At 40.6% G+C, this 25,051-nt stretch overlaps 3 protein-coding genes across 3 annotated transcripts; 1 reads left to right on the top strand and 2 right to left on the bottom strand.

Moving 5' to 3' along the window:
• The first annotated feature begins 11,685 nt into the window (after positions 1-11,685).
• Positions 11,686-14,108, top strand: selenok (selenoprotein K). Its single transcript, XM_034087600.2, has 5 exons — positions 11,686-11,771; positions 12,274-12,364; positions 12,995-13,069; positions 13,499-13,594; positions 13,756-14,108. The coding sequence occupies exons 1-4, from the start codon at positions 11,753-11,755 to the stop codon at positions 13,587-13,589; spliced, it is 276 nt and encodes a 91-aa protein (XP_033943491.1). The 5' UTR covers positions 11,686-11,752; the 3' UTR covers positions 13,590-13,594; positions 13,756-14,108.
• Positions 14,109-14,295: 187 nt separating this feature from the next.
• Positions 14,296-19,724, bottom strand: actr8 (actin related protein 8). The gene is made up of 13 exons (XM_034087234.1): positions 19,453-19,724; positions 18,699-18,869; positions 18,463-18,573; positions 17,752-17,856; positions 17,442-17,615; positions 17,209-17,302; positions 16,934-17,066; positions 16,574-16,727; positions 16,306-16,401; positions 16,010-16,150; positions 15,604-15,916; positions 14,976-15,139; positions 14,296-14,815 (listed from the first exon to the last, which is right to left on the bottom strand). The coding sequence occupies exons 1-13, from the start codon at positions 19,585-19,587 to the stop codon at positions 14,672-14,674; spliced, it is 1,935 nt and encodes a 644-aa protein (XP_033943125.1). The 5' UTR covers positions 19,588-19,724; the 3' UTR covers positions 14,296-14,671.
• A 549-nt stretch (positions 19,725-20,273) lies between these two features.
• Positions 20,274-25,010, bottom strand: LOC117449911 (uncharacterized). The gene is made up of 9 exons (XM_034087840.2): positions 24,815-25,010; positions 24,673-24,703; positions 24,244-24,357; positions 23,454-23,560; positions 23,203-23,332; positions 22,650-22,694; positions 22,148-22,258; positions 21,207-21,481; positions 20,274-20,935 (listed from the first exon to the last, which is right to left on the bottom strand). Exons 1-9 carry the CDS (start codon positions 24,878-24,880, stop codon positions 20,546-20,548), a joined length of 1,269 nt encoding a protein of 422 aa, XP_033943731.1. The 5' UTR covers positions 24,881-25,010; the 3' UTR covers positions 20,274-20,545.
• Between the last annotated feature and the right edge of the window lie 41 nt (positions 25,011-25,051).

The raw sequence follows: 25,051 nt of genomic DNA, 5'->3' as shown, positions 1-25,051 counted from the left end.
CAAGAATAACCAGGGCCAGGGGCCAATTTGAGGCCCCACACACAGTTATTTGATGAGTGCTAGTGGAGCCTCGCAGCGGCAAAACCGTGCCACGCCACCCTAATTGCGCCACATAAGCGCGTAGGTGCGCCTCAGATGAGGCCCCCCTCCGCAAGGTGTGGCCCCCTCCACAAGGTGAGGCCCCACACAGTCTGCATGATCTGCCTGTAGGGAGGGACGGCCCTGGGAACAACAGCAGCAGTACCAGTACGAATTGTAGTTGAAGTATAGCCAGTGATGCATGACGTCCACTGTAGTGGATAGGTGGTTAACCATGATTTCCTGCAAACATAAAATCAATACTTTGATCATTTATGAATTATATGATTCCTTAGTTGTTACTTGATGTCCCCACATTTTTTATACCTGCAGGGGACGCTTTCCATGAAAGGATTGGCAAGATATAGATGGGTGACTTGGTCCATGTGGCTTGCTGTCGTCCATCTTGGTTTAGAGACATGCCTCATGCACTTACACTGACTTGGCACTGAGTGGCAGTGTATGGGATGATGCAATAGGGTCCTATGTAGTGGCTGATGGTGCAACTATGCAAAAAAAAACAATGCATATACAAGAAAACACCTTTTGAATAGCTGTCCACCTATTGGAGTGACCTTGATGCATGTGCTTCAAAAGGACATGAATATCGCCTTCATCAGTGACCGGTCCACCCAGGATCTGACCATACGATGGCAACCATCGTGGTCGAGGGAAACAAATGAATGAGCAAGCATTCTGCGTTAAATGTGTTCATACTGTTTGAAATAATGACTGTCGGCAGTGCAAACATCTTTGTTACATCTTTTGTAAAATGGATGTGTGTGATCTGCAGATTGGTGGCCATTGAAAGTTTGTTAGTGTAGTTTTACAAAAACTTTACAGATTTTACATATTTGGCACTGGTTTTAAATATGCAAAGGCCTCTAACTTTGTTGTGATGGCAGCATTTATTTGCTGTGTCCCCATGTCCCATGGTAATATGGCTAATGTGTTTATTTATTATTTGTGGGGCAATTTCAATTTGTGTTATTTATCTTTTTTTTCAAGATTGAAAAGAAGCTCAGTGCAAGTTCTTTCAGGAAGACTGGGTGTGTATACATTCACTCCGCAGCTGCATATAATCAGCTCATCACAGGCGTTCTCTTTAACCTATTACATTTCACCTCATTCTCCAGCAGCCAATCAACGTGCTGCAGCCAAACTATAAAATGGTTCTCCTCTCTCCTGCAGTCAGCTGTGATTTCAGGTGTTCATGCACTTTAGCATATGGCATGTGTCAATAAATGTTCAAACTAAATGAATTCTCTCCTCATTGAAACATCATGTGTTGAAATAAACAACTGCAGTTCAAAATAAAAAGTGAATTGCCTAATATTTTTGTTTTGGAATCAATTAGTTTATTTCTTCAACATATCCTGAACACACTGAACCTTATTTCTAAGGCTGCAGATATTCAAGTGAGCGATCTTTAGCCCTTTCTTAGGTAGTTTAGCATTCACTGACATAAATAGAGATAGACTAACAGAAAATTAAGCACAATGTCCATTACAGTTCTGATGCTAAAGTGCATGTGTGTGTGTGTGTGTGTGTGTGTGTGTGTGTGTGTGTGTGTGTGTGTGTGTGTGTGTGTGTGTGTGTGTGTGTGTGTGTGTGTGTGTGTGTGTGTGTGTGTGTGTGTGTGTGTGTGTGTGTGTGTGTGTGTGTGTGTGTGTGTGTGTGTGTGCATCCCTTGTGTGTGCGTGTGTATATGCATGCACCAAGCTACGAACCCCTTCTGTCTCTTTAGTCCCTTTTCTCAGTCCTCTGAGATGAGTGGCGTGAATCCGTTCTCTCAGCCCTTTGGGAGGGGGGGATCGGGGGATGGGTGGGGGTTTGCGGAGGATGAACAATTAGTCTGTCGTACCTAATGTAAGCAATGTTCCCTTTGCTCCTTTCGGCCTTCATGGCAGGGATGAGTTCCTTTCTCTTCTGGCGTACCGCTTCAGGATAATCCTCGTTCAGGAAGATGTTCGTTCCTTTCAACCTGTTTCGTCTCCCCATCACAGCCGTCTTGTCCTTGAAACGCAGGAACTTCACAACAATCTGCCTCGGCTTGTCTGCGCCCCTGCCGTTTCCCATTCGATGTGCCCTTTCCACCTCGATCCTCTCCTCATCCATCTGTAGTTCTGTTCTGAGCAGCTCCCGGACCTTCTACTCCGATTCCTCCCAACTCTCCCCTGGAGACTCTGGGATTCCATCAATAATTAAGTTTTTGCGTTTCGATTGGCCCTCTTGATAGTCTGATTTTCCACTCATTGTCATAACAGATTCACGCACAGTACTAATGTCTGTGCGTGCTTATTGGCTCTTCTTCTTCAGCTCCTTACAAGTCTCTTTTAGTTCATCCACTTCTTTTTGGGAGAACTGTAGACTGTTCTTAAGGTCCTGAGCCTCCCTATTCATATCATCCATTCTCTTCAATCAAACAAGATTTGGATGAAACTTTTAAAATAGTTTTCTTGCTGCGTTAGTAGCTGCCCGTATGCATCCTGTTGTTGTTTTAACCGTTCACACACCTGTGACAGGCTGACGTTGTCCTCTCCTCTCGGCGGCATGGTTGTTTGGTTACCGTGAGTTTGACGCTAACTCCAGTTAGCTGCTGTTAGCAGGAAGTTAGCAGCTACGTTAGCCTCCTTTGGGTTCCCTCTTGGCACGTCCTTACAGGAAGCTGGCCGGTCAGTTAATCTGCTGTGATCAGATGATACTGCTCTCACCGGTGCCTTTTAGGAGAAAGCTGAAAGCTGACCTGTCTACAGCCTTTCCTTCATTGTCTGCTGATGAGGGTAACCCCTAGTTTCCACTGGGTCCGTCTGCGGCGCGTTACGGCTGCGCCGCGGTTTTGGTCCGGCCTCCTCCGGCGTCATACCCTACCGGGCACGTTTCACGAGCGTTTCACGAGCGTTTCAGAAGCATTACGGAAGCGGAGCGTCGTGCATGCCGGCTCGCAGTTCTTGTTGATTTGGGCATATTTCCTGGACATTTGTACTTCTACAAGAAAGTAAGTAGGCTACGTAGTTAAATGGTTTATTTTTGTGTCTGTTTAAATCGTGTTTATTGTTGTTATTTCCTATTTTGTTGTGTTGTAGACTACAGACATAATTAATAATAATTGTAATAGTCCAGTTAATAACAACATGAATCAAAGATGGGTTGCTATATTTTAGTGGTAAAACAAATGCATTCATCATCATAATTATTCTATATAATGTACACACAGTGCCTGTAAACCGAAGGAGAACGCTGGCCTTTATTCTCCTACTGGAAAGACTAGGAGGGATGGGGGAGGAGAAGCAACCGGTTTTCGGGGGTGGGCCGGATGCTGTCACCATTCCACTTCCTGCCCGACATTACCTTACGGCTGCGTCACGTTGAAAAATAGACTTCAATCCTATTTCGAGCGGAGCCCAGCGGCGAGACGCTTCTGGGACGCTTCTGAGCCGTAATGCGGCAAGGCTGGTGGAATAGCACCCATTGACTAGAGTGGCCGCGATCCTGGCGGACGCCGCGGCGCAACCGCAACGCGTCCGTAACGCGCCACAGACGGACCCAGTGGAAACTAGGGGTAAGGGTTAGGGTTAGGCATGTGTTGGTTATGGTTAGGATAAGTCTCCAGGAAATGCATGTAAGTCAATGTAATGTCCCCTGAAGTGATGTATACATGAGAGGCTTCTCAATACTCAAATTTCCCCTCCTCGACTCCTCGACTCCTCGGTCCTCCGGTAGTGACCCGGAAATGAATTTCAGCGCGCCATTTTGAAGGACGTCTCATTTCTCTAAATGCACACCGAGGATCGAGCATCGAGGAGGCTCTCTGGAGGAGCTATAACCGAGGATACACTGATGGTTCCTCCACGGGTCCTCCGCGGATGCATTTCCGGGAACGGTGGAGGCGTGACGCACGGCCGGACTTATCTCAGCCAATGACAGCTCTGCATGCATCCCCTGGATATTATTTGAGAACCTGCTCTCATAGCAACGCGATGAGAGCAGTGAGAACAGCTGTGAGGTCCTGCAGAAAGCAGAGCAGTGTGTAAAATATATCACTCAGTATAACAGACCTACTCTCTTTATTTGCTTTAGTTTAGTAGATATCTACAAAGAGTCCATATTTTTCTAAAACCATTTAGTGCTTCACATAATAAAATACACAACGGCTGTAGCCTGATTATGCTTTAGCAGCTGTAGGTGTGTGTGGTACAGTATGTAGGTGTGTGTTGTACAGTGTGTAGGTGTGTGTTGTACAGTGTGTAGGTGTGTGTGTTGTACAGTGTGTATGTGTGTGTTGTACAGTGCGCAGATGCCGCGGACAGACGGGTCTCAGTTGGTTTGATGTCCTTACTTTTAATACTTGCAAATACAACTTTTGGCCCGTAATTTCAATTCCCCATTTCAGCGACCAGAGAGAGAGGGGGGGGGGGGGGGGGGATATATCCAGTCTCTGATTGTGTTACGTTATTATGAGAGTGCTCTCATACTTTAAATTGTATATATTTATATAAATATATTTGTGTGTGTGTGTCCGCATCTGTAGCCTGTTATTGTCTCATTATACCGCACTCTCAATGAATTCAAAGTAAATATGTGGGGGAACAATGTTCAGCTGATCTAACAGAGATTATAAAATATGACAAAACACTCGACAGCTGATGCAGCTGTTGCCACGTAATAATGAACGGACGTCGCTTTAATATGACCGCTCAGAGGAGAGGAGTTCTCATTTCTTTAAACGTCTGCTGCTTCCCCTCCTCTTTCCTCGGTTCCCCTCCTCGGTCCTCCGCTCGCATCTCCTGTGGGCGGGTCTAAGTCTCGAGGAGGGGAGTCGAGGAGGGGAGTCGAGGAGGGGAAATTTGAGTATTGAGAAGCCTCTAGTGTGTGTGTGTGTGTGTGTGTGTGTGTGTGTGTGTGTGTGTGTGTGTGTGTGTGTGTGTGTGTGTGTGTGTGTGTGTGTGTGTGTGTGTGTGTGTGTGTGTGTGTGTGTGTGTGTGTGTGTGTGTGTGTGTGTGTGTGTGTGTGTGTGTGTGTGTGTGTGTGTGTGTGTGTGTGTGTGTGTGTGTGTGTGTGTGTGTGTGTGTGTGTGTGTGTGACCTGCAATTCATAGTGTTTGCATGCACACCTGTATGTAAAGTGTGAGTGTATGAGTGTGTACATTTCAGAGTACACACAGATCTCAGCAACGAGCCTCGCAACTTCCCGACCAATCAGAGCACACTGGGCTCACAGGGAGGGGGGGCAGGAGATCCAACAAGACGTTTAGGACAGAGTGAATAGCGGTGAATACCATACTTTACAGAGATGCTGTTTGAGAAACCAATGTGAGTTTGGAAAATTGCACAGTATAAATCTATTTTAGTATAGCTCAACAATGGAATTATGATCAGTAGAAATGGCCATGACATGGGCCCTTTAACACAACTGAGTGACTTATTTTGAGAAATGTAAATGAATGCAACGGTTTCAGAACAAGTGGATCAACTTCAGAAACGCACCAACAGAGTAACTTGTAAACCACAGTTGTAACTTTGTACTGGAAATGTATTTTACCACTATTACTATCTTTCACTACCCACAGAGCACTATTCACTAACTTCAAAAAGCACCAACAATGATATACATTTTATCACAATTGTGTTTCATATACAAAGGTAGTTTAAATAGCCTTTCAGCCCGAATTTCTCTGGAAAAATAGTTTGCTCTGTTGTATCTTTCTTAATGTTTGTCCTGTAAAATCAAGAAAGTCTCCTGCTGGTGATGTGACTGTGTATTGAGATGTTTGAAAGAAACTGAATTGTGGGCATTTGTGCTTTAATGCATAGAGACCCCCCACCCACTTAAAAATAATAACTCTCTGACCTCTGCAAAACTCTCAAATCTGTCTTTGCTTTTCTACTTAACTTGCTCAGGTTAAACCCTACTCAGAAAAACACACACCAAAACCACAAACAGTAAAGTCTCCCATTCACAATAATGACTGAAAACTCAAAAAAGACTGTAATAAAAAATATATTCTTGTAACAATCTGATGACAGCCTTCCTGAACATCCTAACTTCCTGACTTGATTATCATAGTAATACAACAGAATGGTTTGAAAATGTCATCATACCAAAGCACATTTATTTAACAGTCTATCCAGTAATAGGCCACAACCCTGCACATGTAGGAGCATCTAATATGAGATTCAACACATTTCAGTCGTTTAGACTAGAGAGTATGCCAGGCTTTAATGTGTAATCTTGTTAGTGTGTTTATGATACAAGAATCACTGTGTATCTTAGATGTTCTTGTCTGGAAATACATGAAACCTACATTACATGCTTAATTGTATTTACGGAGTCAACCATATAGCGATGACGTAATTACTGTGAGCGTTAATAACGTGAATGTAAATGATCCGGACTACCTAGGTTGCAAATGTATTATCTTTTCAATTTCCACAAGGCATCTATTGCACGTCTGTCCGTCCTGGGAGAGGGATCCCTCCTCTGTTGCTCTCCCTGAGGTTTCTCCCATGTTTCCCTTTAAACTGTGGGTTTTCTCTGGAAGTTTTTCCTTGTACGATGTGAGGGTCTAAGGACAGAGGGTGTCGTATTGTCATACTGATATTCTGTACAAACTGTGAAGTCCACTGAGACAAATGTAACATTTGTGATATTGGGCTATATAAATAAACATTGATTGATCCGGTTTTCAGAAGGTATCCAAATTTAGAATATAAATACTTTACTTATGATGTAAAAATGATGGTGTATTTTTCCTTTAACTTGAGGTAAACAACTCTTGCACACTTGGCACACACAGACACAAAGCATTGATACCTATAAAATATATTTGACCCAAGTCAAAAGATAGAAAGAGAGCAATGGAAAAAGAGACAAAAATCCACACCACACATTCCAACAGTCGACGAGCGCAGAGTGTTTCCCTGTGGAGCTTTACTAACATTAGTCTGCATTAAACTGACAACTGGCACCAATCCATTACATCTTCATGTATCTGTTCACGGGTCTGTCTAAAGAGCGTGAATTCTTTAAGATGGGGGCGGCTGATATTGATTTAGAAAATAAACCCTAGAGAGGATTGCAGAGAGACATATAAGTGCTGACCTTGGAAGAAAACAATTATGGAAGTGGGAGAAGTTAAAGTTATTTATCAAGCTGAAGACCACAACTTCATCTCACCATGTGTTCTAGTTGAATCCTTACAAATGCATACAAATACACATTTAAATGAGGATAAATACGCGTAATTAATACACTCCTTACCAGCTCATGATGTTACAATGTGGGATGACTGTTCTAGATGCTGTTTCATGTGAACTTTGACCTCTCAGCATGGGTCAGCCTTCAGAAGCACAGCCCTGTTTAGTCTGAACTTTTGACCTCTGACCTTTACTCTGAGGTCATGGCCATCAGAAGCAGCAGCATAGATGAACACCAAGCAGGGGGAAAGCTGCTTCAAAGAAGCACAGCCTTCCGACTTTTTAGGATGTTTCTTTTGAAATCATTAGTCTTTCCCAAAGGGGCGTCTGGGAACAAAAAGGGCTCATCGTGGGATCAGAAAGGTCCTTATCAAAATAAGAAATTGTATATTATCGCTGTGAGATTGTTAAACAGAAGGCAGCCCAGTCATTCACTATTTCATATTTTCCTCATCATACAGTCTCTGCTGCCCTCTGCTGGCTCTCATATAGAACAAATATTAGTTTTCCCAATTTCTTTTGATTACGTTTTGTTAGAATCAATAACTTCAGTTTTGTGAAACCAGTGGCATCTGTCTGTTTTTAGGTTCAGCATTCAAATGTTTTTGTCCAACTTATTGTTGAGGGGAGAAGGTCAACATCACTAAATGTTGGTAGATTTTTTCTCTTTTGCAAATAAATTAAGTGCCAACGATGTAAGTGTACATACAATGAAACCAAATAAATGTGGTTATATTTAATCAAAACTAAACCAAGAAATGACCATATTCACATTACTATTTAAGAATTCATTTTATACCAATGTCACAAAGTCACACAGTGAAAAGCCGCATTTATACTGTGGAATGATTTAATTAAGAGAAAATACATTTGCGTACTCAACCAGGTCCGTCTTCTGTCTTTTTCCTTTGGTGGATCATTGTTCTGACCACAAGTTGTGCATTCGCTTATCTGTCGGGATATGTTGACCTTTAACCTTTAGTCTGGGTCATGGCTATCAAAAACATGTGAGGACTGACCTTTTTTATTTTATTCATTTGTACCCCATTGGGTATTAATCATAAATAAAATAAATAGTTGATGCCCTATGTTATAATATTTAAATATATGTAAAATGTACATAAAGATTCAAAGGTTTTATTGTCATATGCACAAAGCTACAGTGTAGAGATGGCAATGCAATTATTCTGACCTGAGCTCCTCCAAAAATGCAACATAAAAAGTAATGCAAAAAGTATACATGTCAATAGAATATGGGATATGTACAAGAACAGAATATTAAATTAAATAATGTAAAAAAACATAGTTTGTCTACCTTTCCCCTGTACCATCAACACATTTAGAAAATGTTTAGTACAGTTAGTGCCACTAAGTAAAGATTGTATTTTTAACTACTCATTAAAAAAATGGTAGTAGGCCTATGGTAAAATAATGGGAACAACTGTTGCCATGGGCCATTATTCTGAAAACCTCCGGCCGGAAGTACTTTCCCCGGTGGACACAAACCATCTCGGTGATAAAGTAGCGGTGTGTGAAGGCTGCATACTTTGTACAATTGTATCTGTAAGTAAAACACCGTAAACTGTCCCCATGCCAATTGGTTCATTCTGTATTCAAATGGTACCACTGCGTTCTGAAAACGTATTGTGTTGATGGAAGCTAATGGAGCAGGCTGCTACCTGACAAACGTTAGCCTTAAAATGACAGCATCGGAAAATAAACCAGCGAATAAACTGTATGAGCTCGTGGACGTTATCTTTGTGTATCTGCTGCTGGGTTATTGTTCTGTAAAGTTATTTAAATGTCTCTGTGATGTTAGCAGTCACACGGTGGTTATCCTGTTACAGTTTAACATCTACCTTATGCAAATGAATGTTGTTGTGTCACAGATATATTTTTAAATGTTGCTTTCTGGCGTTTCTAATTGTCCCTTTTTCATGCATTTATAGACACAATGGTGGGTGTTCTCCTCCCTTGAATAATGGAAACCCCATTTAACAGAGGACTTTGGAGCCATACGTAAGAATTACAGGGCCTACCTGCCTGTGGGGGTTGCTTGTAGGCTCCAACAGAGACTGTCAACACGTAAATATCAGTGTTCAAAGCAGTATGAGTGACCTTACAGAGTTTGAAAGATGCCAAATTGTTGCTGCACGCCTGTCCGGTGCATCTGTCACCAAAACTGCTCAGCTGTTTAATGTGGCAAGAGGAACAGTCTCCAGGGTCATGACTGTATACATCAAACATGGACGAACAGCATCCGCAAAGAAGAACAGTGGGCGCAAGTCTAAGCTCACCGAAAAGGATAGACAGACACTTCTGAGGATAGTCGAAGAGCACCCTGAGTATACAGCCTCAAAGATAACCTCAGAGTTAAACAGACATCTATCTCACACTGTCTCAGTGAAAACTATACGGCGAGAGCTTCACAAAGCTGGTATTTTTCGAGGAGCAGCCAGTCGGAAAGCAGAGACCGAAACTGACAGACTGGAGTCAGATGAAAACATTGATAAAACTGAACCTGACAAAGAGTCTGGCATACAGAAACCTGGTGGAGAAAACACAACACCTGATCTACAAACAAGTGACAAAGAGTTTGGCGCACAAATCTCTGTGGGAGACAATTTAATATCTGAACACCGGGCTAGTGTCGAAGATTACAACAAAGACACATCTGAAAAGAGAATAGATCCTGCATCACAAATCAGTGAAGAAGAGTACACACACACTTGATGAAGAGAGCACAGGACTTGAATCTCAGAACAGTTAAAAGGACTAACTTGTTGTGTTTCAGCATTTCTAATCCACATTGGTCATGTTAATGGGAAACCACAGAATGCCTTCATCCCTTTATCTGCCAACTGTGTAATGCGATGGCTCTGATTATTTAAAGTGTGTTATATGTATTATTTATTTCTGCATGAATTACGTATATTCAGGCTTTTCTCAAGCTTTCAATTACATTTTTTTTACTGGTTTACAAGAAAACATAACTGTAGACTTTTACCTAATAGTTTAAAATATACATACTTTAGATGCTTTACAGTATATTATATCGATCAATGCAGCACACTAGATGAATTATTGATAATGAAGCAACACATTTGCATTGGTTCCTGATCTTTACACCAACTCTAATGTTAGGTGATATCTGCTGTTTTACACCATATTTGATAGTGTTATGCTGGGTGCTTTTGCCTTTTTGAGGTTATATGTATCAGGAAAACCTGATTTAAAAAACAAAGCAGCACCTATCGTAAGATATTCTCAAAAACATTTACAACATTTCAGGTTCTGCATGGTATCTCCATAATGTTTCTTCTAAGGTATCTTAAAGGGGTTTGAAAACAAACCCACACTGGCGTTCAGAACTTCCCTTTAGTACGGGGTGGTGCAGATAAGGCACTTTGGTCTACTTTTTTAAATGTAGAGGTTGTGCACCTGCACTACTCTTTACTGTTGAGGTATTGAGTGATAACTGAAGGTCTTGTTAACCCTTTGCTTTTGAATAATACATTTCACCTATATAGCACTTGCTTGTACTGTCTGCAGGGGTGATAGTGGGACAACATACAGCATGTGATGTTTTTACTATTTATTTAAACATTACACTGAATCAAAAATGTGTGTATGTTTGTTTGTTAAAGAGATTATATAAAACTAGTAGTTGGCAGAAAGCATTTGATGATGTTAAAGCTCTTCTCACTCTTGCTTCAGTGTTTGCAGCTCCCACTGTAAGTGAATGCCAGCAATACAAGTGCCAGTGCATTTATATAATAGAATAGCTTAAGGCTGGATATTCACCTGATGTTCACTCCGGATCCAGCTACCTCTTCTTCCTCAGTTTCACAGACTGAGGAATCTCACTCTTCACCCACATGGTTTCACTTACCTCTTTGCTAACTTGTCCCTAATGAATATCACGCAAAACGATATATTAAATGTATACAAAACCTTTTTGAATACTGATGAATCATGAATTGATTTTACTAAATGTTTTCAACTAAGATCATTTCAGTAATATTTTAAAAGCGTCCATGTTATGGGGCCTAAAATGAAATTTGAGTGCACCTTCTATTTTTCATAAATAGTTGTATGAAAATTCAGCCACTTTTTTGTTGAAAATTCTTGGATTGTTTTAATAGTTTCATGTGAACTAATGACTCCAAATCAATGCATACCTGTATTTTTCCGGGGAAGTAGGTACAAACCTCTTTTTTAAATGGATTAGTGTTTTTTCTTTCTCATAGGAAAATTGTTAAAACAATTCAGCATTATTTTTGACTGAGAAGTATCGTCTCTTTTCATTTAAGTACATGCCTCGTTTTAATTTGAATAGGTATGTTAGGAAAACGTATTTTTAAAGCCCCAATATGTTGTACATCATTTATTTTTGTGAACGTCTGAATGACGCAACCGGAAGTACATCTGCCAGTTGTAAACAAAGCTGATAAAGCTGTGTTGTTACTTTCTAAAAGATGGTGTACGTGTCTAACGGTGAGTGGTTTGCCTTGTCTCTTCAACCTTTTTCTCATCTTCAGAGTAACTATTTAGCTTTTTTGTCTACAGTGTTTCTTTGTTAACTATTTCCATTGTAAACAAACCACTTGAATATACAATGTGTAATTGTAGCAGAGCTTTAGGCTACATTAAGCTAACTAACAGCTAGCTCGTTAGCAAGCCTAGCCTAGCTTGATCTGCGCAGCATGACTAACTGCTCAATGTATGAAGCGGGTCTTAAACAAAACGATATATTAGTGTTTCCCTCCATTGGTCAGCATATCATCTCGGGTTGTATTACAGTAGGAATAAGGCGATGTTACAGCCCCGGAATCATGTTGTGTACTGTGTCGCTCTGATTGAGCTTGTAGCCTGTGTGTACTGAATGCTAGGTACATGGGTACATCCGGGTAAACCATTAACTTGATTACACTCTTTGTTTTGAATGTGAATATCTTCACAAATGTATTTGTCTGATCCACCTCTCTATGTATCTCAGGTCAGGTGCTGGACAGCAGGTTACAGTCACCATGGCGACTGTCCCTACTGGTCGACTTCTTCTGGGGAGCAGTGGATTTTATCGGCCTGTTGTGAGTGCCATTATGTATGATATATGAAATGTAATCAAACCTCACTCCAACTTTGTTCATTCTCCACCTATATCTCTACTAGCTGGAGGAATATGGGTCTCACATGTTGATGCTTATCTTACATTATTTCTGCAAGTGAAACTAGTTCCCCAAGTCTGAGTTCCTCCTGTAGGTTTTGATTTGGAGAGACTGTGATCTAGATTAAACATGTGGGTAGACACAGCCTTTCATAACAGAGCCCATTGCTCTGAAAATATTTGGTAAATAATGAAAATTAAACAAGCCAGGTATTGTCATCTTTTTGAATCTCTTTTTAAATTAAACAATTCTAATGTTTTGTCATTTTTATCCTATTCTATTCTTTAAGTTTTTCTTAATTTTGTTATTTTCACAACGGGGAAAGTGGTTGAACTTGAAAGACTTAGTCTACAGCCACACTGCTGTCTCCTAGGGGCATGTCAGCATCCTCACAATAACAATATGTATATGCTGATGTGTAGCTGGTATAATATTTACCATATTCATCATCTTAACTATGCCATGTTTATTTCATGTATCTTGTCATGAAACAAATAACTGATTTAAATACTAACGTTTTTGTATTTTCTGATCTTCTTTATTTTCTACCAGTTTTAAGTCGATGATAAACCCTGACGTGAGAAAGGATGGAAGCGGTGTTTTGTCACGCTTCAGTGATGGCAAAGGGTAAGTCCCTAGAGCATTGAAGTCCCCCTAATCTGATGGTGGCAGTGCAGTCTTTGTGGTAGCATGTACTTGCCAGTATTCAGGAACTAGTTAAGATTTGTTTGTATAGGTATAACCATGTTTTTTGTTTTTTTCTGTCTTTGGATCCATGTTTAAAACCCATGTATTTTAAACTCTAAAGGAAGTCCTGACCTGAGAGCTGCAGATTCAAACACCTTATTGCACTGTTGATTACTACAGCAGCAGTTGAATGTATTGCAGCATAGAGTCTTGTGTATTTCAGGAAGAGAGTGTTGGCATGTATATTGCCCTTGTATAAATGTTTCATATCTATTTTAGGCAAGCAAATGAAAAAACAAAAACATTTGTAGTACCTCGCTCTTACCTAATTTCCTAATGTTCTCACTTTTCTGTTCCTTGTGTTTTCAGTCCTCCAGGTCCCCCTGGTGGCAGAAAACGAATGGGAAGAATAAACCACGGTGCAGGGCCCAGCTCTCCACCAATGGGAGGAGGAGGATGAGGAAGGTGAGGATTTTTTTTTTAATTAAACATTACCTTCTATCTTTGGAGCCTGTTTCACAAAAGGGACATTAAGGATTTATTCAAACAAATTGCCTAAAAAAATGTAGTTGAAGGAAACATTACTCCGTTGCCTTTAATCGCCAAACCCCGTCTTCTCTCTTTAGGTAAACGCCTACACATTCAGTGTAGGCGCGGGGCTTTGCACAGTGTCTGTTTGCTGAGAACCTCAAAGGACGATGGTGATGTCACAGTGCTGAAGCCCCTACTGCCCCCTGCTGCCGCTGCCAAAAGCAGTTTCTTGACGCCTTTCTGGGAATACCTACATGTAGGGGCCAGAATGGCCGATACAGCAGCCATCCACATTATTTCCTCTCTGGTTTCCCACCCCCACATTCCTCTCACACTGAGAGATGTGTCAGTGACTTGTCTGTTATGATCTTCCTTTCTGGGTATCATAAATTAGTCTGTCTTTGTTTTGTATCCTTCTGTCTGAATAAAGATGTGCAGAAACATGCTACTACCGAGTTTGTTTTGTTCTAATACTTTCACACTAAAGACTAAAATAAGAATAGAAAGAAATGTTGCAGCGCAGGTTACCATGTTTTAAAAGTGTTGGACGTAATGCAAACAACCTTGCGTTTCAATTCAATATGTTCAATACTCCAAGAAAGGTGGATTAGGTTTTTTCCAATCAAATGCAACAATTGTGAATGAAGTGAAATGGGTTTATTTACATACTTCCAAACGTCTCTAAAGAGAATCATTGCAGTATTATTTACAGAACACAATTCAAGACTCAAAAGTTACAATGACCTCATCTGTGTTTCTGAAGGATGAAACCAAAGATGTAAAACACAATTAAAAAAGATTGTTGAACAACATAGTGTTGTGAATTCCACAACACTGCTTCATCAACTATGAATTTTATCAAGTGTTGTCTTATTCTGAGCTGCCAAGTCTCAATGTTGGGTTGAGCCTGAAAGCACCCTATGTAGACTGAGCACTGAGGCTGCTGCTCAGCTAACGTGCTGCTCACACTACGTCTCCCGTGTGTTAGATTCAAGTAAAATCTGTTGGGTTTCACCAGACAAAGGCAGCTCTCTCGCGAAGCATCCGCACACCAAAGCGCTGCCACTCCCTCTGATGGATCCACATCTCCTGGGTGGTGTCAAGACACGCCAGCACTGCTCCACCCTTCCACGATATCAGCCTAGGGTCCATGTCCTAGAGCACATGCACATCAAAATAGTACATTATAAGAGCTGCTTCCTGCACACATCTTACTATCGCCCAACATATGACATAAATGGAGATGAATGAAAAATGAAGTCCCCTCCCGTGCAATTGATCATTTTATTCTGACTTTGTGAGATTTCCAGGTTACCTTTGGCCGCGTTATAACTTCCACGTTGTCTACCAGCCTTCTGAACGAGGGCGGCATCTTGTTGATGATGCGGTGAAGAAGAAACTCCTGAGCGCCAGGAAACATGAGCCCTCCTCCCACCACCAGGATGGAGCTGTACATCTTGCGTTTGGTTTCGTCCGATGCTTTTAAAATAAAGTAAAAACAAGATGAGCCACAACGGGACATCCTGAGCAACATAAAACATCCAATGTTCTTATGGGAGAGTCTCAAGGGCCAAGCATAAGGGGGGGAATGAGAAGAGGGATGTTAATCTGCACTTGGAGAATACAATAAAATAAATGCTAAAGTGTTACTATTAGTCAAAGGCTTGAGAAAAATTGGAGAAAACTGATTTTTTTTAAACTCAGACGAAATGTTGAGAACAAACTTGACATTTTGGGATTAAAGTCAAACTTTGGAGATGTTCTTTTTGCGCTTCAATTCGACATTATTTGCAACATTTCAACTTTATTCTCGAAAGCAAAATAAAAATCTTCCTTTGTCAATGCTTATCCACTTAATAACTGACCATAACACTCTTTCCACTTCTCTTTTATTTTCCCCTTGTTTATTTTTTTACTTTATTGAATCCTCTGTCCATCCTTACCACAGCAGTCGATGCTATGCAGGATGGCCTTATCCAGTCCCAGGGCCTTGCTCTCAAACTGGCTCATGATGGCAGTCTTCCTCGAGAGGTGAGCAGACGGGGGCTCTTCCAGCTCTCCTGCCCCCATCAGGCACTCCCCCTGCGCAGTCCCAAACTCCGTCTCCCCCTTCATCCCTCCTGCACCGCTGCCGCCACTCCCACAGCCCCTGCCCAGGTCAGAGGGCTCCCCAATCCCCCCCTGAGCACTCATCTCCCCGTCCAAACCCCCACCCGGCCTGGAAATACCCTTTCGGTCTGCAGCAGATTTGGAGGACTGGTGGACAAAATGGTAGAATTATAAATAACAAAAGAAGAATCACAGAGACTCAAACTCAAGAAATGATTATATAATAATTATGTGTGTTACCTGGTCCTGTTTGCTCTGTGTAGCCAGCAGGTAGTGTTCATCATGAGGATCCTCAGAGTCGCCTTGGGAACGGTACTGAAGCGATGTCATCTTCTGACCAACAATGCCAAATGTGGTCGGGTAGAAAAGACCCATGGAGGCCTAAAACATGCATACACAAAATGAGCCAATCACACAAAGGGGGAGGGAACACACAAATAGAGCCATAGATAAAAAGACATTTCAGTTGCTAGAGACAGAATAAAGTAAAAAAGATCCAATGCTAATGTAAAACGCATATTATTCAACCTGCGTACCTGTAATTTCTCATCCCCTAGTCGAACCTGATAGAGAAGAGCTGGGGCTTCTGGGAAACGTGTCTGGAATTCATGATCTTTAAGTCCTGATATGTCCTATAAAGAAAAAGAGAAGGAAAAACACATTTCTATCCGTATCTGAAAAGCTGCGCATTTCTCTCTCCATTCTTGAGCACGACTATGGCGATCCAAAATAGACACAAAGGTGTGAACGACTAACTGAAACTTTTTAAAGTCGCGGAAACCCCCACAGATGACAAACACACACTTGGTTCAGATGGCAGAAGGTGTCCTTGAGATGCTGCAGGAGCTGACAGTCCAGTCTGCTGGACAGCTGACAGTCTCTGTAAGGAAAGCCCGCCCTCTGCAGGAGCCAGAAGAACGTACGGGTCACATCTGAGCCGCCGTATGCCAAACACAGCCTGCAACGTCAAAAAAACAGAACACATCAGGTAATACTACAGTCTCTGTAATGTCTCAGTGGGAAGTTTCTCAAAATGTGCAGTGTATTTTAACTGATTTGGACTCATTGGTCTTATGTGTAAAAGGGAGCATTGAGATGCAACTATAATATAATGATGAATTAACTAATTAACAGATTAAACATAAAAGTGGTTCATGGTCCCACCTGGAGTTCCGGTGGGACACTCCGTCCTCGACACAGCACAGACTGGTCTTCTGGTCCCCAACATCCACCACACAAGCACTGCTGCACCCACTGCCAAATGTAGCACTCACAGACTCCTGGTGCACGATGATCGCTGTTGAACACACACACATAAAAGGTAGAGATAATGTAAGGTCAAGAGAGAATATTGAATAGTTCCTTAACTACCCTGAATAGACTTTGGCAGAATATAACAGTGAATATGTTTGTTTTTGTTGTTTCCTGCTTTGAATTACCTGAGAAGCCCATATTAAGCAGCAGCATGTTGACAACTTCTTTGATGTGCGGTCTGTTGTAGATGTCGGGGACCAGCAGGATGCATCTGTAATACTGGAAACCAGTCATGTAAGAAAGAAACGTATTCCACTATCAGCATAGTCTGTTAACATTTTCATTATTGTCTACCATCTATCAACTTTGCCCCTCAGAAGCAGGTGATATTATGAAGTGGGGAGGAGGTTTGTTCTACCTTTAGGTCTTTGAGGGGGATCTCCAGTTGCTTCTGAATAACGTGACTCCAGATCGTCTCGAGGTCAGCCAGGACGGCGGTCAGTGAGCCTCCGGGACCGGCGTGAACGTTAAGCTGACCTCTAACTATAGGCCAGTGGATGTTGTAACAATCAGAAGGATTCACATAAACAGCCTACATGATGACAGGATGGAAGGGTGGGGTATGCCCAGAGAAAACAAGGAGAAAATGGCATAAACAGACAAGACGTTTAGGGAAATAAAGTTGTAAATGTTTTGTTTTAAAGGAGCGATCAGTCACATGCACTCACCTCCTCTCCCACCAGATGTGGAGGCTGGTGGGCGGTGTTGGTCCACTTCACCCTGTTGCTGCTGTCCAGTACTGCCGGACGGATCTGACAGTTATAAGACCTGGCCTTAACACACAAAAAAAAAATATTATTTAATCAGCGTTAGACACTAGACCTACGCTAGGATTATTCATTATACCTAAAATTGTTCATTCTGACTACAAATTCCAAAAAGGCTAGAAACATCCGCTAAGTAAAACAACTTTTTCCTTAAATGGAGTCTGGTAGCTTTGGCAAGAGTGTAAAAACGGCTTCAGTTTTGCTTCGGAAAAGGTTGTCTAACTGCAAGTTAAGAGTGGTGAAGATATAGAATGTAGCGTACACTTAAACTGATATAATTTAGGTAGGACACGTACGTTTTGCTGCTTCCCCTGTCCACAGTAGTACATTGCTTTGCTTTAGTGACGGTACTTCAGTCTGTTTCTCTAAACTGGGGTGTGCTCAATCTACTGTACACTGATATGGATAAGTAACTCCTACAAACGCATTTAAAATGATTCCCTTAAATCAACCCCTTTATTTACTCTCGAACTCTACATGCAAGCCATGCAGCCAAAGGTGCTTCACAAACATCACTTACACCTGCACTATGTTGTTGTATCCTGTTGCTGTTGAATATTGCACTATTATATACAGTATCTGTAACAGTTCTCTATCTTTTATACCACACACCTGTTCAGCGGACACCGGTGTCCTCCGCACTCCATTGGACATCTTCTTGGACCAGATGGCCTGTTCGACCATCTTAAGCCCGTTCTGCCTCTGCTCATTACTCTCTGTTTTCTGTCGCACAGGAAGTAGAAGCGGTGATGGTACATTAACAGATGTGAAATTGAATATGAGTACAACAGAGTAAGACACAGATTAAAAGAATGAATCGTGGGTGTCTGTGATCATGAGTGACTAACATTTAGACCATCTCTCAACAGCCAGGCATCTTCATATTTGGGCTGTCCAGTTTGCTTGTGTCTGCGAGCGATCACATGAGGAAGTATAATGGGAAGAGTGTCCGTAGCTCGCCCAATGCGGAGTGTCCTTGAACCAGGGTGAATGACAATGATGAAATTGCTCTGAATTTGCTGTAAAAAAAGAAAGACAGGGAGAGAAAATCAGCAGTATAAACACATATGCATGTCTTGCACAAAGCGAGAAGTATCGGCATTGATATGATCATATAACAGCCTCTAATGGGCTCACAGAGCAATATAGTAGGCCTAACACTGATGTTGGGTGAAAGAAGCCTGGCTCACAGTCAGCCGTCCACTTCATCCTAAATGCATGGTTTGAGTAAGGGATTTGTGCAGTACTGAAAACTTCTTCCAAACCAAAAGGCAGGAACCAAGTAAAAACATGTATCTGAAACATTGCATATAAGCGTTACACTCCTGAGCTCTGGTAAGTGTCATCACTTACACATGTTTATAGCACATGCATATGTTTATAGCCCACATATTAAAATATAATTATTCAACTGTGCATCATTAAATTGTACATTCTGTCTTGAGTATGTTGTATTGTTGAGAGTTCAAGTAGGCTAACTGATATTAAGCCCCTGTATATAGGCTGTATTTGCACGTTAAAGCTATAGTGAGTTTTAGAGATTGAGAGCAGGATATTCGGATACTTTATAGGAATAAGAAGACACAGGATTCCCCCTCTTACCTCCTGAAGGGGGTCCGGGATGGCCGGAGGAGCGATGGGTCTTTTCACCCCGCGTTGTTGCTCCTTCTCTTTCTCCTTGTCTCGTTCTTTTTCTTTCTCCTTCCCGTTGTCCTGCTCTTTCTCAGCCTGAGTCATGGTTTCTGATAAGTTAAGTCGACTAAAAAGTCAGAAATGGTGAGTAGCAACCACCATGTGCTCGTGAAATGCTTTACAATGCGACCCCAAGCGTGGATCTTCCTCTGAATAGTAAGTTGATGCAGCAGTAGATTTCACTTCCGTGTTTGATCACGTGGTACAAACTAACGATTTCTATTTGTGGAAAGATGTGTTTACGTGACCCTGCCTCTTGTCTGTGCCAGCTGCAAAGCGCTCCGCTGTCAAACCATACTGTCTGTGTCAAACATATTTGAAAAACCTTACTAATTTGCATGTAATTTTAAGTACATATTGTGAGGAGAAGAACAACATATAACCTTACTCAACTTAGATACTAAATAATAAAATCAAGCATGTAAACTTACCAGCCACTGTGGCGGCAAGGCACACAAGTAGACAGTGTAATAATGTAATGCATGCATATACAAGCAGAGAAGACTCAAACAGTTGACAAACTGCCTCAACGCATCAGCATTTGTAAACGTAATCTTTCAGTAGTGTGCTAACATTAGCAGCTGACTTCTCTGGTGGACTTAAGTGGTCTCCATATTTTTTTGTGAATGTGAATCTTAATTTTAATAATACATTATTGAAAAAACATATCAACTACTTTTTGAAGTGGAACATATGATCATCAACTTTTATACCCGTAAATCCTATTCAAGCTCACACTGCTCACACTGTTTCTGTTGAATTGATTTTGAAGGATTGCAGATGAAACAAACATAATACAAATATGTTTTTACTTTTTTTGTTTTGTTTACTGTACAAAATAAGAAGAGAAGTTATCTACGATGCCTTTCTTTCTTTGTGCTTGTGTTCATTAGGTTACATGATGAGGAGGAGGATGACAACAAATTAAAATACTCAGCTATTCACCAATGACCTATCCCGACCCATCCTCTCTATAAATAAATCAACATTTTATTGCAGATGTTCAAACAATAGCATCCTCATATGTCAATGGTTCCACAGCTTCCCTTAACTTCCCTGTACACTTTTCAATGTAGGCAACCCCTGGTCTGAAGATCAGATCGGAAATCGTCTTCTCATTTTTACTCTTGGTATGCAGCCTCCTGCACAGCTTGTTTAAGTCCTTCATCAAACTAAAAGTCTTGCAGGTTCTCAGTTCGAGTGGAAGATTGCCAAGCTTTTTGTCCTGCTGCTTTCCCAGCTGCACCACCCAGAACTTAGCCAAGTCGCAGGGGCTTTTGGCATGGCTCGCCACCATGTTGAGAATCAGGGGGTAGAGGTCCTGAGCTGCAGCTGGGATTGAGGGTTCCTGAAGAGTTACGTTGGGTGTAGAGGCCCCGGTCTGTAAATGGGGCTGAGAAAAGAAAATAGATTTGAGTATTTGTCTTCGGACAAGGACAGGAAAACAGATATTATTCTTGCAGAAACGACCCCAAAAACCAGCCGTTTAGTTTTCTGCGCAATTGGCTAAGTACAACCCACATGAACAACAGGAGTCAAGTAAGTCAGGTATAGTATTATAAAAAGCAACAAAGTTAGTGAAGGGAAACTGTCATGGCAGACCTGTTCTATTATTAAGGTGTGAGGAGGATGCTGTAAATATTACATTCAATTTCAAATCCCACCTGTGGGCAGACGATGAGCACTCTCTTTGCAGTCATGACCTTTTCTGCCAGCCAGCGCATGGGCCCCAGCTCTGCGATCTTCCCCTGCTGCCACATGTCGACAGCCACGCTGCAGCCGCCGTGCCCGTGCAGGAACTCTGCTAGGGCCACCACGGCCTGCTGGAAGGCTGAATTCACAGCAGGGTACACCACCAGGACAGGGACAGGAACAATGGGAGCTGTGGGCAACCTTTTGAAAACCAATGAGTTGGCAAAGTTGGCTCCAAAGTATTTATCTGGAGAGCAAGAAAGAATTGATTGGGAAAAGAAAAGAAAATAATCTTATTAGTTTACTCCTTGAAGTTGTTCCATAAATCAACGCATTTGACTGTGATAAATTGGTATTTAACATTAGTCCTGACTTCTTACAGATTCCTCTCCGATCAGGCTGAGTCTCACACATGTACTTTTCCACCCTATGAGGTATCGATTTTTGCCATTTGAACGGTTTAGGAGTCAACCAAATATTTTTGTAGACATTTTAATCGGATAAAAAGTGGATTTGTTAGATATCTTTATGTTTTTTAATTTACAATTCTTATTATTTATTTGTAAAGGTGAGCTACGATATGTACAGCACCAGGCAGCAGTTTTACAATTGTATATAACCTAGAGGGGATTTCTGATGTGTTTGTGGTGAGCCCTGGTTTGATACATTTCAGTACTTCCGTCATCTAACCTTCAAATCTAGAAAAGTCAGCATTTTTCCTTTGCAAGATAACAAGATGTTAAGCTGAGCTTATTTACAATGTTACAGAAAAGTCACTTTAAATGGGTCAGGTCAGGATTTGTCAAGTTTTTAATTATTTGGTCCAGTAGCTAGTACCTGAAGTCAAATCCAATCATTATCTGCACATTTGGTACCTAGTTTCTTATATATATTTCAAAAGTGATATACTTACAGATTATGTAGCAGGTAATCAGGATCATCAAACCAGCCATTCCTCCAATAATGGCCACCCTTATGCTGGTGTAGTTGACAATACCAGGGATGTTGTTGCTTGTTGCTGGGTCTGCCCAAACAAAGACATACACATAAAACCCATTCCTCATTTAACGTTATGTCATTACATTGAAGAGAAATATTTTTAAAGTATTTTTTGGGTAGAATTATTAATTGTAAAGTAGTATAAATGCACATACATTATATGCACATACATTAATGCACACAATGTTGACAATATCTGGTTTGCTTACTGCACATATTTTATATTTGATTACATTCTATTTCAATGTAAATTACTGCTTTATTTTATTTTCTATTTTACTATATTTTTTCTTATTTGTTTTTGTAATGTTATAATAGTGTTCTTAATATAGTTCGCTATCTGTGTTTTTATTTTATCTTTGCTTTTATGTATGCACCACGAAACCAAGTCAAAATCCTCGTACGTGTCAACCAACCTGGTAATACACTCGTTGATTCTGAATCTGGCTCATCTGTAGGCGCTATAGAATCCGAAGAACACAGAAAACAAGGTTTAAACATTTAAATAATATTCAGTTTGTCTTGACTGTAAAGACAACGTAGCATCATTAGCTCCTGATAACCAAAACAAGTCATTCTCTCAAATATCTTGTAAAAGAGAAAAATATAAAACTGCTACAGGTATCAAAGAAGAGGAACTGTTTCTTGCGTTGGGTCGGCACAAACAAAGACACCCAAAAACCTTTCCTCATTTAAATGTAGGTATTGTGTTAAGTATTGCTTAAGGTATATCATTTGTAAGGTAGTATAATTATATGCACATACATTAGGTGTAACACCTAAAGAAAACAGAAAATAACATTTGAACATTTTAATAATCTTCAGTGTGTCCTGTATAAACAATAAAGTTTAAAATGACTGATAACCAAAACAAGTCCTTCTCTCAAATATCTTGTAAAAGTGAAAAATATAAAACTGCTACCTCTGATAAAGTATCTAAGAAGTGAGGAACATAAAAATTAAACGTACACTTTGAACGAGGTACTCTGATGTAGGTCGTCTTGTAATTGATGCCGCTGTTCAGCGGTGGCAGTGGGAGATTGGCAACTTGGATTAAGTTATGGCCATAACTTGCGTTGAATAAATAATTAAACCAAACCTAGATTTGAAGAGATGTAAACAATAATCTTTACTAGGAGTATCATTTTAATCTTATGCAGTGCAGACAATCATTGATTAAACACCCAGAAATATATTAATCAAGATTCCATCCATGATACCTTTGATCCTGTGAGGTTTGCCTTGGCCAAAATTGGGTTGTATTGACAATGGTACGTTGGTGAACCCTCATTCATTATTCGAGTGCCTGTCAGATATGTCAGACTGGCTGCAAAGAGACATTAATGCCATGAATTAAACTACCAAAATAAATGTTATTATAAAAAATCTCTTATTCATGTATGAAACGTTATTTAATTGATCAAACATAACAAAGACTTACTCTACACAACTAATGCATAAACAGTGGCATGTATATACAACACACATACAACAACAATAACTTCATAAGCTTAAGGGTTAATGTTATGTTAAAAAAATTGAAAAGATGAGAGAACATACAATATATCTGTTTTTTATTCAAACTGATCATAGGATATTTGACACTTAAAGCCCATATTGAAATATATCTAGTGTGCACTGCCTTAAATCATTGATTAGGGTTACTGTATTTTATTTTCCCTGTCTGTACCAGCTTAAATATTCGGTAAACACATTTTTCCATCTGCCTGTAGCATGATAGCAGACTAAACGAGTTTCTGATAAATCTATATCATATATAAACCAAAGTGGGAGTACTACCTTGCATTCTTCTCACAGAAAACCAGTAAAAATCAGTTGGCTACTAACTTTTGTACAACAAATACTTTATAATCAATTATAAGATGGAAGCCAGAGAACTTCCTAGTGTTAGATATATTTGGGAAACTGTCTACAACGTCAACAACGTCAACAACGTCAAGGGATTTTACAAGTTTGCGTTTAGAAAAAATAAGCAGAATTGTCTCCTACCATCAACACTGATTGCCCAGCTTATGTTTATCATATAATTTGCTCCATCTGTCACCAACTCCCCTCTCAGCTCCTTCAGGGATGATGGAGAGAAATTACTTCCTGGAGGTGGCACTGGAACAAGAAACCATTGTGATTACCCTCCTTTTTTTTACAATGTATTCATTCATTAGACTTTACAGTACGTCCTAATTTGGTGGGTTAACATTCCTTTTGTGTGATCCTGACTCATGATGTCCCAAAAGAGTTGTAAGCTTTGGAGAGTCAAATTAAATTAACAGTCAAAGCTTAAAAGACTGCAGTGCAGTGGCATACAACTAGCACTTTTTTTGATATCATCCACTATAGTGGCTTGAAAACCAACATTATATTATTAACATTTGAGGTCAGAATCCTCATCCATAGAATGAAAAAAATGTATAAACATACCATGACTTTCGTGTTTACGGCATTCGACTTTCTGAAAAGACATTCCAGATATAGACAACTTAAATTACATGTAGGCCTAGCTACACATAAATATAAACTCATGAACGATTTATTCATTAGCCATTAGAAGTCGATAACTTACAATTTCTTGTGATGTCACCTGTGCCGCCACAAAGAAGAAACAAATCATTGTGGCTCCCCACATCATCAACAGCAGGTTGGATCTTAAAAACAATCAATAAAAAAGGAGGAGATTTGAATTAAATTAAATAAATGGAAAAAAATGGTGATATTACACTTGTAAAGTGCTCAGCATCTGACTGTCAAGCTGCCGTGCGTTGCTGGGTGATTTCGTTAGTGACACGCGGCCCGCAAGCCC

Source organism: Pseudochaenichthys georgianus, chromosome 7 (assembly GCF_902827115.2).
Source record: "Pseudochaenichthys georgianus chromosome 7, fPseGeo1.2, whole genome shotgun sequence".
NCBI lineage: Eukaryota > Metazoa > Chordata > Actinopteri > Perciformes > Channichthyidae > Pseudochaenichthys > Pseudochaenichthys georgianus.
This window is presented reverse-complemented; position numbering and strand designations above follow the sequence as displayed.

Excerpts from the sequence above, each read along its gene's own strand:
- selenok (XM_034087600.2), top strand. Across the intron at positions 12,365-12,994 it reads GTGGATTTTATCGGCCTGTT|TTTTAAGTCGATGATAAACC; the intron begins GTGAGTGCCATT and ends ATTTTCTACCAG. Across the intron at positions 13,070-13,498 it reads CGCTTCAGTGATGGCAAAGG|TCCTCCAGGTCCCCCTGGTG; the intron begins GTAAGTCCCTAG and ends TTGTGTTTTCAG.
- actr8 (XM_034087234.1), bottom strand. The coding sequence starts at position 19,587 with ATGACTCAGGCTGAGAAAGAGCAGGACAACGGGAAGGAGAAAGAAAAA. Across the intron at positions 16,402-16,573 it reads CCTTCTGCCATCTGAACCAA|GACATATCAGGACTTAAAGA; the intron begins GTGTGTGTTTGT and ends TTTTCTTTATAG. Across the intron at positions 15,140-15,603 it reads GCATAGCATCGACTGCTGTG|CATCGGACGAAACCAAACGC; the intron begins GTAAGGATGGAC and ends TTATTTTAAAAG.
- LOC117449911 (XM_034087840.2), bottom strand. The coding sequence starts at position 24,880 with ATGATGTGGGGAGCCACAATGATTTGTTTCTTCTTTGTGGCGGCACAG. Across the intron at positions 24,704-24,814 it reads AGGTGACATCACAAGAAATT|AAAGTCGAATGCCGTAAACA; the intron begins GTAAGTTATCGA and ends ATGTCTTTTCAG. Across the intron at positions 22,259-22,649 it reads ATCAACGAGTGTATTACCAG|ACCCAGCAACAAGCAACAAC; the intron begins GTTGGTTGACAC and ends TTGTTTGGGCAG.